The sequence below is a fragment of the Clinocottus analis genome, unplaced genomic scaffold, assembly GCF_023055335.1.
Source record: "Clinocottus analis isolate CAN_PGR_092001 unplaced genomic scaffold, fCliAna1.0.p SCAF_4, whole genome shotgun sequence".
NCBI classification, from domain to species: domain Eukaryota; kingdom Metazoa; phylum Chordata; class Actinopteri; order Perciformes; family Cottidae; genus Clinocottus; species Clinocottus analis.
The window spans coordinates 19,180,017-19,194,295 of NW_027176153.1; the positions used below are offsets into that span (position 1 = coordinate 19,180,017).

The 14,279-nt window shown below is 41.0% G+C and overlaps 1 protein-coding gene across 1 annotated transcript; it reads left to right on the forward strand.

Annotated features, from left to right (window-relative positions):
* Positions 1–4,509: 4,509 nt before the first annotated feature.
* Positions 4,510–14,023, forward strand: rnd1a (Rho family GTPase 1a). The gene is made up of 5 exons (XM_068597690.1): positions 4,510–4,782; positions 5,697–5,784; positions 10,541–10,650; positions 11,042–11,176; positions 11,273–14,023. Exons 1-5 carry the CDS (start codon positions 4,663–4,665, stop codon positions 11,516–11,518), a joined length of 699 nt encoding a protein of 232 aa, XP_068453791.1. The 5' UTR covers positions 4,510–4,662; the 3' UTR covers positions 11,519–14,023.
* Positions 14,024–14,279: the final 256 nt, after the last annotated feature.

Below are 14,279 nucleotides of genomic sequence, written 5' to 3' on the forward strand. Positions count from 1 at the left end.
CTTGCATGCGCAATGACACCCTTTGCTCTGACATTTGAAAAGGGCACTTTGGCGTTCAAGACAAAAAGGTGCAGTGGTGGTGCCTCTTTTTTGTCCCGCGCACTAGTCTAGTGGCAACACTCATTGCTTAATAATGATGTGTCTTTTTTACTGTTGTATTTCCAACCAGAGTATCAAACTCCATCCGAGTGAAGTGGCGCTGTTCACACTGCAGGTTGAGGGCTGAGCAGCGATAAGAGCTCTTGTCAGTTATTGTACTTCTGATGTAAAATACCAGTCGCCCTTTGTACCGTGTCTGTACATGAAATGTGAGTTGTTCTATAATGGTATTCATTCTGTCTCATCTTCTAACTTATCCATTGTTGTCATCAAAACCTCTCTGTATAATTTCCTTCCATGCCTCTGTACTTTTTTGTTATTTCCTACAAATGGAAATTTGAAAAATGACAAAAGGACAATTTGCATATAAACCTTTCTCTTTTTTTTTAGCTTCTTTTTACATCTTAACTTGCACCATGAGAAATGTAACTATGTAGCTTAGAAGAGACAACAAAATATAGTAATTTTAGAAAACAGATGAACCCGGAGACCTCCAGTCTTATGCACTCTAGTTAATCCATTTAGTTGTTTCACTATTGTCAGACATGACAATGAGTACTTTCTTTACAATTGCTGTTCGCATAATATACTCCAGTATGTGAAATACCTGTGTTCTTAATAGGTAACAAACTACTTTCCGCTCTGCAGCATCACTGAACTGTGCCATGTTCAAGAGCAATTAATAGACAAGCATGCCAATACATTTCCACTTGATGATTGCACTTGTGTTTATGGAAATACTCTTTAATCATACCCTGATTTACATAATGAAAAAGCTCTCAACCACGTCTTTCTTGAATTATGCAAATGATTTCGCTGCAAGCCAAAGGCGATGTGGTTAGTCCTTTCTTTGCAATTATCTGAAATGGATTTGGGATTAACACTGACTCTCGAAAGCCACAATACCGCTGTTTGCAATTTTGGTGCAAATTAATGCACATGGCGTGCAGTAGCTCTTAACTTTTAAGTACGGTTGAGCTTTCCTGTTATAACAGATACTGCTCACAAACATCCACTGACACATACACAGACACACACACACACACACACACACACACACACACACACACACACACAGAGAGAGAGAGAGAGAGAGAGAGAGAGAGAGAGAGAGAGAGAGAGAGAGAGTCAGCTAACCTTAACCGTTACTTGCGACAACCTAACCTTCTACCCTGCCTTCCACCAAGTATTCTTCCCTAAAATGTAATAATTGACATTATGGGGACTTGCGTTTTGTCCCTAATAGAAAGGTGAGTCCCCCTATTTATGTGCTCACAACATGAGTAACACACACAGACACACACACACACAGAGTAAATGTCAGTTAGATAAGGTGAAACACGGGGTGAAAATGTGACTTTCAGCAGTGTCTTTGATGAAAGTAGGTCAGACAGTCATCAGGTGTCCATGCAGCATGTAGGCCAGCACTATAGGTCATCGTGTTCGCTGTACAGGAGGAGTTTGAGGATGACGTAAAAGTCATTACATTTTCAGATGACCAAAGTGTGCCACCAGTTGTGTTGTCTTTCATCAAGAAACCGTTGGGTCTCCATAGGTCAGTAGAAATCCTCTAAACCTCAACCTGCCAGGATCACATTGCTAAACCCTGTTTGATGGTGCAGATGTCTATAGTCTACATCAGGAATGTCCTGATACATTACTTCCTTAAAGGAATAATTTTCTGGTGAATATGTTGAATCATTTTCTTTCCAAGACCGAGATGAAAACATTGATACCACTCTTATGTTTTCTGCATTAACTAAGGAGCTTTAGCCGGGTGGCGATTAGCTTAGTTTAACAACAAGACAGGAAGGGGAGGAACCAGTTAGCATGTCTCACTCCAAAGATCTAAAACATGCGAGCAGCACGTCTTAGACTCACTAATTAATGTGTAACTCGCTTGTTAAATCCCAACATGATGTAAGAAGTCCACAGCCATCTTAGTTTAGTGCGTTACCACGCTAACATTTTGTAATTAGACCTCAACATAAAATGCATCAGAGGCTTATCTCTTTCTTGTACCCAATTTCATGGCAATTTGTGTAACAGTTGGTGAGAAGTTTAACTAAAATTCCACAAACGTTAACGTAATGGTGACGCTTTAGGAGAAGTCAGGGAATCATCAAAGTCCATATGATGCATCCACTCGGGACCATGACTCTCTGTACAGAGTTGCATGACCATCAATCAACAGCTGTTGAGATATTTTGGAACTTTAAACTCACTCCCACGCGTCTAACCCTATGTAAATAATGTGCAGTTTAGGAGGGGGGGTTATTCAAACAATTCAATATGCAAGTTTCAAACAAGAAAAACTCCATTCAACCTGATAGCGATAAGCAGCAGCATTTGTGAAACACATTCAAGACCGTTTCCATGTAGTTCGTAACTCACACATGGAGATATTAAACCCACTAAAACGGATAAATGGAGCATGAGGAAGTCAAGCATTAATTGCCAGTCGACCTTTGCATGTTATTAGTATGTGCTGCACATGCATGTGAAAATAGAAACCTTACTGAAGCGCGACATAGAGGGACATCGTTTAACTTGTTTCTCTCTGCACCAGGCGGCAGGTGCAAATCATGTCCTTATCCAGAGTTCCACTCTGTACATTAATGGCATCAAAGAGCCCTCTGCGACACTCATTTTCCATTTATCTTCTGCACAGCACGCTCCACTTCCTCTTCAAAAGGCTGACACTCTCGAATTCTCTGTTATACTTCAGCTTGATGGAGCCATCTGTCATCGGGTGCATGCAGCCACTCATATGTTTCATGTGAAAATAATTGCATGCGACCTCACATGGCTGTGTATCTCACAGTTTGTCTGAAGGAAATACAGGAAAACTATCAAAACGGTCCTCAGTGGGATATTTAATCAGCAAATTCTCATGAGCTGGATTTCAGCGTACTATCTTCCCACAAACCTTTTTGTAGCGTTTTCATTTTTAACTTCACAAAAAAAAGACATGTCACATGCACTCTGGCCTTTGAACTGAGATACTAAAAGATTTCGAGGTCAGAAAACTCCAAAGAATATTTGTTAATCTAAAGAAGATACAAATCAGATAACAAGTGAGTTATGTTGATGACTTCTGGCGACGTGACTTTATACACAAATTAGATTAGATTAGATATTCCTTCATTAATCTTTATTATTAGAATACTCACAAAAGAGAGAAACAATAATCCTAATAACTTTTGGATTAATCTGATTTAAATGACAACAAAACCCTAAAGCCCTCATGAGTCATGGACTCATGAGGGTTTCCACAGAGAGGACATGAGACAAAAAGTCCTCTAAATTGAGTTTTTACACCGCCGTCCTGTACAGTGTTAACTTTAAGGAAAAAGGAAAAAGAACAACAAATCCTTCGGAAATATATGAAGCACCATTACATGTAACTACTCAAGAACCTCAAACTTGTACTGGAGTACTGAGCTTTAGTAAATGTACTTCGTTACATTCCACCACATATTCACCATGTCGGTTTCATCTGCAACCAACTCACCACATTCACTCAAGTACTTAAACACCATTTTAAGATATACTTGTACTTGTCAGGAAATATTGTTATTTTTTCTTTAGATTGATGTGTAAATACTTTTAAAAGTATATTCATATATGATATGAAGTATTAGTAATCTACCAAATTAAACAAATTAGCTCATTGACAAACTACAAAATGAAAATGCAGAATAATATTATATTATATAATGATATTGCACTTCTGCAATAATATTATTTTTACTTTTAATACTTTAAGTGGGCATACATGTTGATCAAATTACTTATTAACCTTTACTTAAGCAATGTCCAGGTATTCTCCCTGGAATTAAGTATTTTTAAACTAAAGTAGTTTCCAGAGTATCTGAGTATTGGTGGAAAGTTGTTTTTACTCAAGTATCTGCTTAAGTACAATTTAAAAAGTACTTGTACTTTATCTGAGTAAGTTACACCTCTCCTTCACTACATCAGAGGGAAACATTGTACTCTCATAATTGGATACATTCAGTCAAAGATTCAAATGTATTAGTACACAATATTATCATCAAATAGAACAAGGTATATCATTATAGATCCTGAAGTAGTTCAAATTAGCTCTGGATTTATCTGCGTCATTGAAGTGAAGAACACATTCATTGATTATTGATCATACTTATGTACTTGCAGGACTTTTACTTGAGGATTTCTCCTGCGTGGTATTGCTGCTCATTAAGGATACTTCTACAACTACTCCCCTGCCAGTATTATGTTTAGGTGGTGCGTTCAGGGACCGTCCACCATTACCTCTCGATGACGAGCCGAGACCTCGTGCGCTGCCCCCCTCCGCCTCCTCCGGCTCGCGCGCAGCGCAGCGCTCATTGGTTGGCGCGACAATATAAAGTTCCGCAGTGATTCCCTCACTGACTGCTGCTCTGCCTCACTCCACTGCCCGAAGGGAAGAAGCAGAGGAGCGACCGAGAGGATTTACAATAAAACAACTTTATTATTTCATTATTCCCACTCTCGCTTCTTCTTCTCCTCGTGACAGCCTGCCGGGTTGAATCCATCCGCAGCATGAAGGAAAGAAGACTCGCGCAGCCGTGCGTCGCGCGCTGTAAACTCGTGCTGGTCGGGGACGTCCAATGCGGTAAAACAGCGATGTTACAGGTTCTGGCCAAGGACTGCTATCCAGAGGTACGACACATCATTTAAAACCGGGGATCTGTTGCATGCGGGCTGTGCTCATTGGGGACTGAACGTGTGGGGATGACATTGTGCCATTCATCCCCCCGCGAAGAAGAAGACGTGTTACTTTATCACTTCCACAAGGGCCAGGAGACTAGACAGGAGTTTTCCTTCTCTTTGTGTTTCTAATTGTGTTAGAGAGCACGCCACTTAGTTTGATTACATAGTGATCTTATTCTTTGAAGGCCTATCATTCTTAATTTTAATCTTATTATGGTTTTTATTCACATGCACACCACTGTCACTTTACCTCGTGTTGTTGTATTTGCCTATATACATTTTTAATTGCTTTTCTAATTTTAGTCTTACAGTTTTCTCTTAAAGTTTTTTATTTATTTACATTCTCTATTTCTATAGTACTTATGTCTGTCCCTGTGCTTCTGCAATCGCCCAATCCCCTCTGGATCAATAAAGCCTTATCTTATCTATCTTCTGTTATCTCATTTCTCAAACTCCCATGGTGGGGCCATGGAGCTATAGTATTTTAGATTGACTTGTAGTAAAGGATACTCGGCTATATGTTCCATAGGTTCACTAACTCAGACTGGGTTACATCAAATCCTCTCAGATTGGGATTATAGGCTTCTGCTGTAAAAGCTTTGAGATACTGTACGTTAATATGTTTGAGCACTGCTGGCTTTATGAATTTATTAAAAACAGGAGCAGCGCATGTTTGTAGTTGATTGCTTTAGTCATTTCAGAAAATAATTAACATATGTTTGTCTTAACATTTTAAATGCCTTTAACTGAGATGGACATCTGCTCTTGTTTTTCCCATTTCAAACGCTGAATGATGAATTAGTTTCAGATATTACCATGTGAATATGTGATTAAAAACCTCTTTCTTCATCGTCCATTTCTAGACTTACGTCCCCACTGTGTTTGAGAACTACACTGCCTGCCTGGAGCTTGAAGACCAGCGTGTGGAGCTCAGCCTTTGGGACACATCAGGTGAGGATTATGCTTTTTTATTTTTATTATTACCACAGTTTAAAACCACTTGGCAGAAAGCAAGACTGTGATCACTTGCCTCCCCTCTTTCTTTGACTCACACGCCAAGTTAAAACTCTCCTCGAGCTTCCACGTTTGTTGAGCGGCGGGTGCAGAAGTCCGGTTTCAGGGTCCGCGGGCGGGTCGGTGGAACTTGTTTACCCTCCCGGCAGCGACAACAACGCAGTCGTCCTGGAGTCGGGTAACGACCGTAAACAAGTCTCTCTGTCTCGCTCATTGTCTCACAGACACCGGCGGTCGACCCAGACGTCACTATCTGCCCGTCCTGTTTTGATAGCGGTTAAGCAGCTTCTCACTCGCGTGGAATCTGTGGAGAGATCTTCCTCGTGTGGATCGGCACCGGCAATAAACAACAGGGCTGAGTAACAAGACGGTCCGGCCAAGCGGGCCACAGAATCCACTGCTTTAGCATGAAAACAAACAACCAAAAAAAACCGCAATCAAAGACAAACCGTCTTTTTTGACACCCCCGAAAGGGGTGTTAAACTCATTTCAGTGAAGGGGCCACATGCTGCCCATTTTGATCTCAAGTGGGCCGGACCAGTAAAATCACAGCATGACAACGCATAAACAACGACAATGTTTCTCTATGTTTAAATCATTGGTGAAGGTTTTTAGATGATAACCTCTATTTTAAGGTCTTTCAGCAATTACCTAGAAACATAAAGACCAAAAATTCAGACATCAGCCCTCTGTTTATCTACCTGGGCTCTCCTCTGCAGATTCCCTCGCTTTGTGACACGTTTGTGACGCCACTTTCATGAAGTGATCCATGTTGAACGACTTCTAACACAATAATATCAGTGCTCACATTAATTGTGACTGTGGATCAATGGTTTGAAAGTCCGTCTTATAAGCAGAGGACCAGAGGTTTGAATCCCAGCTCTGCTAATTTTGGTCTAAAATGTATTTTTTTTTTTAAAATGAATTTATTATTATTATTTTTTCTTCTGTTGGATTGGACCCCCTGGCGGGCCGGATGCGGCCCGCGGGCCGGATGTTCGACACCCCTGGTATAAGAAAAACCACTAAGCTAAAGGCCACATAGTCTGACTGAACGCGCTTCACTTCAGTCTCATTTAAGTGGGTGGAGCTTCTCTTATTGATCGTATTTGCATATTTTCTCTGTATGTTGAAGGTCACTACGCCACCGCTGTTAACCCACTGACCCACAAAACGTTTTTACAACCGCAGTTTAAAACGGTCACACAAACATTTGTGATTCAGAGGCGAGGGGAGCGACGCTAATGTCTGCAACCGCGTTGTTTTAGGGCTGCAGGTGAAAATTATGGTCTTTGTTGTTTAATCTGCAGATTGTTTTTGAGATTAATCAATCTATATCATGTTAATAATCTCTAACTGTAAAAATTATGAAAAATATGTGTCTTTTCCCGTAGTCTTGTTTTGTTTGAACAACAGTTTAAAAGCCAAATATATCAGTTTATAAAGAATAATCTAACAGAAAAAGCCTAAAATCCTTGCAATTTCTGCTTTTAAACTATACTTTAAATAATTTGGTTGTGTCGTCAATTAGTTTTCTGTCTATCAGTTAGTTAATTAATCAGCCATATGCTGCAGCTCCAGTTTGTATTTATGATAAAGGTGATAACCTAATACTTTAGTTTTAACCTCTGTTATAAAACATGTATGTAGAGTTTTATCAAACCACCTTCTTTGGGATATAATATGTTTGAAAACTTGAGTCTTCCTCAGAGGGGTCAAATGTCAAAAGGCATTACGTGAACATTGTCCATTGACAAAAAATGCAGCAGCAACTATCATTTATATCAAGTCATTTTTCAAGTAAAAATGCTAAATATTTCTTGGTTTTGCTTCCTCTGATTTGCTGCTTTCCTCTGTCTTTGTTAACAGAATATCTTTGAGTTTCGGCTACTTGTTAGACATTAAATGAATTTGACATAATAATCTGCATTTAAAACAATTTTCTCACATTTTATGGACAAAAAGATGGAAACAATCTTCTATCTGCTACATCTCGGCTGCAGCCCTAATGCATGCAGTTCATATAGTAACCTAAACATATAGAAACATTATGGAAATGGTATCAATAATAAATGCTCTCCAGAATAGATTTATTTCATAACAGTATTGGCATTGTGCTCAGGGGAAGTTGAGCAGTGCCAGTTGGCCTGCAGAGGGGTTGTTTCACAGGGGAGAGGGGAATGCCTCGTCCATGCAGGGGGTGGAAGCCTGCGTGTGTGTGTTTGTGTGCGTGTGTGTCCTGTCTTACTATCTGTGTGTGTGTATGTGGCTTACAGCCACTGTGAACAGAAGGCACAAGTGAGAGAGAGAGAGCTAGAGCTATGCATGACCTCCTCACTGCCTTATGGTGTGTGCCGCCTAAAAAAAGGTCTTATGTAAGTGAAACCAGCACTGAACTAATGTAGGTTTGTGTGTTCGTCTCCCACGGAGCAACAACTTTCTGGACAGTCGCCCTTTTCAGGAGAAAACATTGCATAAGACTCTTTATGTATGTTTCTTTCCATCCTCCGTCTGTATTGTCTTTTTTTTTTAATAACATTCAGGGCTGCAAAATATGTTTTTTGTCAGGGATTCATTTACATTATGCAGTTCACAGAAAACAAAGTTGACATTTTCCCATCTCTTGTAGCAGTCTAAAACCACAACATATGTTCAGTTTACCATCTCTGAAGATGAAGAAAAGCAGCAAATCCTAATTTAGAAGCTGAAACCAAACATTATCAATTAGTTTCCTCTTCCTGTCTGCTCTTATAACATTGCTTCAGGTGATGTGTTATTATGAAATATGACCTTTCACATACAATATGTGAGGAGTTCAGCTCTTAGTTCACCAGCTTCATGTTGCTTTCACCAGGAGACGCACAGCCTCATCTCGTCTCGTGGTGTTTTGGTGTAAAATCCCTTCGCTTTCTTTCGTTGAAAGCAGACAGGGCTGTTTCTTTGCATCAGCTAATGTTTGCTTAAACTGAAAGGGTTGTGTTTGTTTGGTTGTGTGCGTGTGTGTGTGTGTGTGTGTGTGTGTGTGTGTGTGTGTGTGTGTGTGTCCAGGCAGGGGGCTGCTAATGTGTGGGAGGTGGTAGGTGCTCGAAGTTGTGTCCTCTTCAGATCTCTCTGCCTCCTCTTTCTCAAACCTTACATCATCCTGAATAGTTATGTGATGGCTGCTTTGATTCCTTCTCAAAAAAAAAGAAGTAAAAAAAAAAAAAGATGTTATTGATAGATTGTAGTTGTATAAGATGTCCTAGATAACAGATTGAAGTCAAATATTCTGACAGACTGAGTGAACCAGAGGGCCTTTTGGTTGTTAAAATATTGTCGTAAAAACATTTTCATTACCGCCTCAGGAGAGAATTCCTCAAGACAGCGTGAGCGTTGGATGGTTTCAGAGGAAGCTTATTAGAAGTATCAGTTCCTGATATAATTATATCCTCTTTTTATTTGCAAGGGAAGCTACTGGTGCACATTTGGCCCCTGAGGACCAAAGAAGGAAATTAAATCTTAGTGTTGGTGTGCGGGGAGTGATTAGGTGGCACAGGGAAGACAATAGAGAGCGGACGTCCTGTCAGTCTGTTTTTAGCACGAGGGCCTTCCTGAGAATTAAAGGAAAAGGTAAGTCTACTTATAGCCGAGCTGTTTATGGAAGTACAAGGAAAACACGTTTCCTACACACCAAAATTCACATTCTCACAGGTAAAGTGACATATTTACGAGACAATAATCAGGATAGACTATCTGAGTGAGGCGACCATTAGTGTATGATATCATTTAGTGGTTTATTAGTGTCAGTGTTATTAAAGTCATGTCTGATAAATGAAGGAATTGGCCAATCATATCTGTGCATGAAGTCATTTTCTTAGTTTTTTTGGCGTACAACTATTACAACAATAGAGAATATAATAATAAAATACAAGTTTATAGTAAAACATGTGTAAAATAGGTCTGATGTATATTACAATGTTGCAACAAATGTCTAAATGTATCCTGTAACAACATTAGTTGCCTTTGTGCTAAGCTAATCAGCTGCTTTGCCATAGAGTCGTATTCAAGCTCTCCACTTAAAAGCAAATAAATGTGTTTACAAGACTTCTGCTTTAGGAGGACTACTTTTCAATGACCTAATTATTGTTTGTACATCAATGTTTTTTATTTAACAGACATGGATTACAACGGCCTTAGACACGGTGTCTGTATTTTGGCACTTTATCTGATACTGAAGCCAAACAAAAAACATTGAATAGTGTCTCTGACAGTGTGATGATGATGATTTAGTTTCACAGGACATCTGTTAGGTTGTTTTTTTGTTTATTTTCTTACTCAAACAAAAGTTATTTTGCAAATAAAGTTACCAATTGACCAATAATGGAAAGATGTGACTGTGGCAGAGTTGCAATGACTATGACTCAGCGACTGAGTTTACTTTATTGGAAAGGTTCCTGCCAGTGGGAAGGCGTCCGGCTTCGAGAAATGATTTGCTCTCTTATCAGTTTGGCAGCGGCCTACGTGACTGTTTGTGTTTGTACTGTGTGAAAGTGTGGAGGATGATTGTGATGGAACATTATAATAGTGTCAACTGGATTCAGACCACAGAATAAGAGCTTAAGTTCCTGTGTGCTTCGCTGACAAACTTTTACAACAATGTTGTTTTGTCGTCGCGGGAGACATTCCTAAGTGTGTCCTGACTTTGTCTCTGCAGGTTCTCCGTACTACGACAACGTGCGACCCCTCTGCTACAGCGACTCGGACGCAGTGCTTTTGTGCTTTGACATCAGCCGACCAGACACAGTAGACAGTGCGCTGAAGAAGGTATTCATAAGCTGACATCAGGACAGCAGGAAGTGTCTACATCTTCCACCACAAACTAAAGACGCATCTTTTTCGACTATACCTTGAATAAAGAAAGTAACACCGCAGTAGCACATTATTAACACTTAAATGTCTCTAACTGATAGCACTTTGTAGTTTGGCTTTCTTGAAGAAATGTTACTTGTTTTCTTGTTCTGAGTTTGTACTCACAGTTATTCCACTTATTGTAAGTTGCTTTGAATAAAAGCGTCAGCTAAATGTAATATAATATATCAACCGCAACAGTGTAAACAGGACGCACAGATAACACAATCTTCCAACTTCATCTTACTTGTGTTCAATCGTTATCTGTACGAGCTACCGTTCTTGACGCTCTCTCTTCTCCTCGCAGTGGAAAGCAGAGATCCAGGACTTCTGTCCCAGCACACGGATCCTGCTAATAGGCTGCAAGACAGACCTGCGCACGGACGTATGCACTCGCATGGAGCTGTCCAACCAGAAACAGACTCCCATCTCCCACGAACAGGTTGGTTCCACGACTCGTTGTTTCCTCGAAGGTTTTCTGCCTGGCGGTCGTTTCAATCTGCCGTGGCTCAACTTGTGCGTTTCCTCCGCGCTGTAGGGTTCGTCCTTGGCCAAGCAGCTCGGAGCAGAGGCATTCCTGGAGTGCTCGGCCTTCACGTCCGAGAAGAGCATCCACAGTGTTTTCCGCACCGCGGCTCTGGCCTGCATGAACAAACTCCAGCCTGCCAATAAACCCAGCCCCGTGCGCCGGCTCTCCAAGAGACTGCTGCACCTGCCCAGCAAGACGGATCTGCTCTCCTCCACCTTCAGCAAGGACAAGTCCAAGAGCTGCTCCGTCATGTGAATACTGCTGAGATCATGCTGCTGGGGGAAGGGAGGGAGCGGAGGGAGGGCGAGCAAGGACAAGCAGGTGGTTCAGCAAGGGGCCCAAGGATATGCAAGGGAAAGAGAGCAACGGTTTCTACAGAGCATCTCTCTCTCTCTCTCTCCTTTGCAGCATCCTCCCCTACAGCCACTTAAAAAAAAAAGGTTTACTACATTTGCTATATTCAACTCTGACACTGAACTTTTCAATCATGACGTATCACCAGCACACAGTGCAGAGACAAGAGTGGGAACAAATGTTTGTTGAAAGTATTTCTGATCTATGAAATACATCTGTGCAAAGAGAGCATAGCAGGGCCTTTAGGACCTGTTAGATTCCTCACATGACGGTTGCTGCGAGAGCTTAAATAAGATCAGCGCCTCCTCTTATCCAAGTGGTTGTAAACACTGCTTTTGACTGCATTACCCTGATGGGAGTCATTTGAAATTCTGCTAGCGGTGCCCTTTCCCATCCATCTCTTTTTCCGAATGTCTCTTTAAGGTCACCGCGGGCTGAATGACGAGATGAAAAGTACAATCTGACAGTTATAGGAAGTGGTTTCTACAGAAATGCAGCACGGGGAATTTAAAACAGCAGTCCTTGAAGAAATTACCCCTTCCTTCCAAACAGCCCACACCCCTCGACCCCTCACCGTATTTCGTTTGGAAATTAAAGCTGACAGTGGAGAAAAAAAGGGCGGAGAGAAGGGAGGGATTTGGCAAAGCAAGAGTGTTCATTTGCAAAAGGCAGTCGGGGGACAAAGTGAGAGCCCATCTGAAGGAGCGCACTGTGACTCAGCACTCACACGAGCTGCAACACAGTCCAGGGGTGGACATGCTGTGACACAGCAAACACAAGCTCCTGGGCCATTTAATGACCACCTCAGCATGTTTTTACTCAGATTCCCTATTCATTTTCCCATCGCCTCAGCAGTCTTATTTGTTCAATGGTATTAATTATAAGGTTTTATTTTAGGGATGGTACATTAATGATGCATCTTCTCACTGTTCCCTGGTACTATTAAGAGCTGCCGGCTTTTCTTTTTCTTAGTTTAAATCATTTTTTAAAAAAAATAATTTTTAGCCCCACAAAACTGTTTTGTACCAAAAGGAGTCTTGCAAATCTTTTTTTATTGATGCTGTGACTCATGGATATTTTAAAAAAGTCCTAAAATGTGAACTTTGGGTTGTAATAGGTGCGTTTTTGTAGGGCCAACATAGAAGTTAGTGTCAGAAATTAGTTTTCTGTGGCAAACACAAGCTTATGATACTCATAAGTTTTGTTCAGAAAGCTGATCTTCACAAAGGATCACCACTCCACTGAGCTTCCTAAAAAAACATGGTTTCAAGATGATTCGTTGTTTAAGGACTCATTCCTGCAGCACTATGGGGCCCAGAAAAGCTCCAGTTGCTGGGTCAAGCTGAATATGATCAGAGATGCACCTGCTGACATTTCCAGCCTGGATATCTGCATTAACCCTAAATGTCCCTGAGACGATAGATAGGTTGGTAGGTTGATGGAGTCAAACAGGCTGGTCCTGTCTGGAGAAAGACATTTATTCCCCACCCCCCTCTCCCCGTTCCCATTCATTACTTGAAATTATAATTTGTTCCTGAAAAACATCTCGACTTTCTCCTTTTTATGAAATAACTTTTGTTTTGTTTCTGGGTATTTTTGAACTTGCTCGTAGCTGTCTTGGGTGTTTGTTTGTTGACGTTGTGTTCTCTTCTCTTCTCTTCTGGCATTAGCGGCTGTTGACAGCTCGGCTAATGGAGGACTTCTTGATGATTTCTGGGTCTGTGGCGAGAAGAGTTGAGAACACTGGGATTTCACGTGTTGCCTAGCAACCGAGTCAGCAAGAGGGCGGGAAGGGGGGGGGGGGGCATAAGCGGGTTTCCTCAGAGAGAGAGAGAGAGAGAGAGAGAGAGAGAGAGAGAGAGAGAGAGAGAGAGAGAGAGAGAGAGAGAGAGAGAGAGAGAGAGAGAGAGAGAGAGAGAGAGAGAGAGGTGTGGCTCTCCCAGAGGATGCCTCACCTTTTTATTTGTAGCATCAGAAAGAAGCCACAGCGAAGGTGACGGCCATGTTCAGGGCCGGCTCGTGGTGTCCGCAGGGTCCTAAAGCCCCCCTCTTGGTAGCAGCCATGAGGGGGTCGTTGGAAGCAGCATGCCGTCTGAAACATGTCTCTGCAGCTCTGCTTCAGTCCCGATTTTCAAACAAGCTCCGTTTTGGTTCAGATGTACAGCCGTCCTTTCACTTTTTCTTGCTCGTCTTTTTGGCCGACTTGGGGCTTGTTCAGTTGTACATTTCCTTCCTACTGAAAACCGTTTATTTAGAAGTCCCGAAAAAGAATGTTACTGAAGTGAAACAAAATGTTTGCGTCAAGTGGCCCATTCTGGCGTTAAATTATTGACTGAATTCTGTATTTGTTATTGTTATACGCTACTTTCTTTAAGTCTTTATTTAAATAAATATGTCTGAAGTGCATTTACAAGTGTTTATTTCTGTGTTAAAGCCCTTATTCATATTTATTTTATGGCTGGACTGATCACTGTTCATGAAGAAACTTACTTTGTGTTTCATCTTTATAACTTATAGCTATAGCTAAATACTTTAGCTATAGCTATAACCTCCAAAATAAAACACTTTTGGAGAGTAAATTACATAAAACTATATTAATTACAAGTCAGTGTAATTATTACTATTAATAGGCCGTAGATATTTAATGTATATCAAACATTTG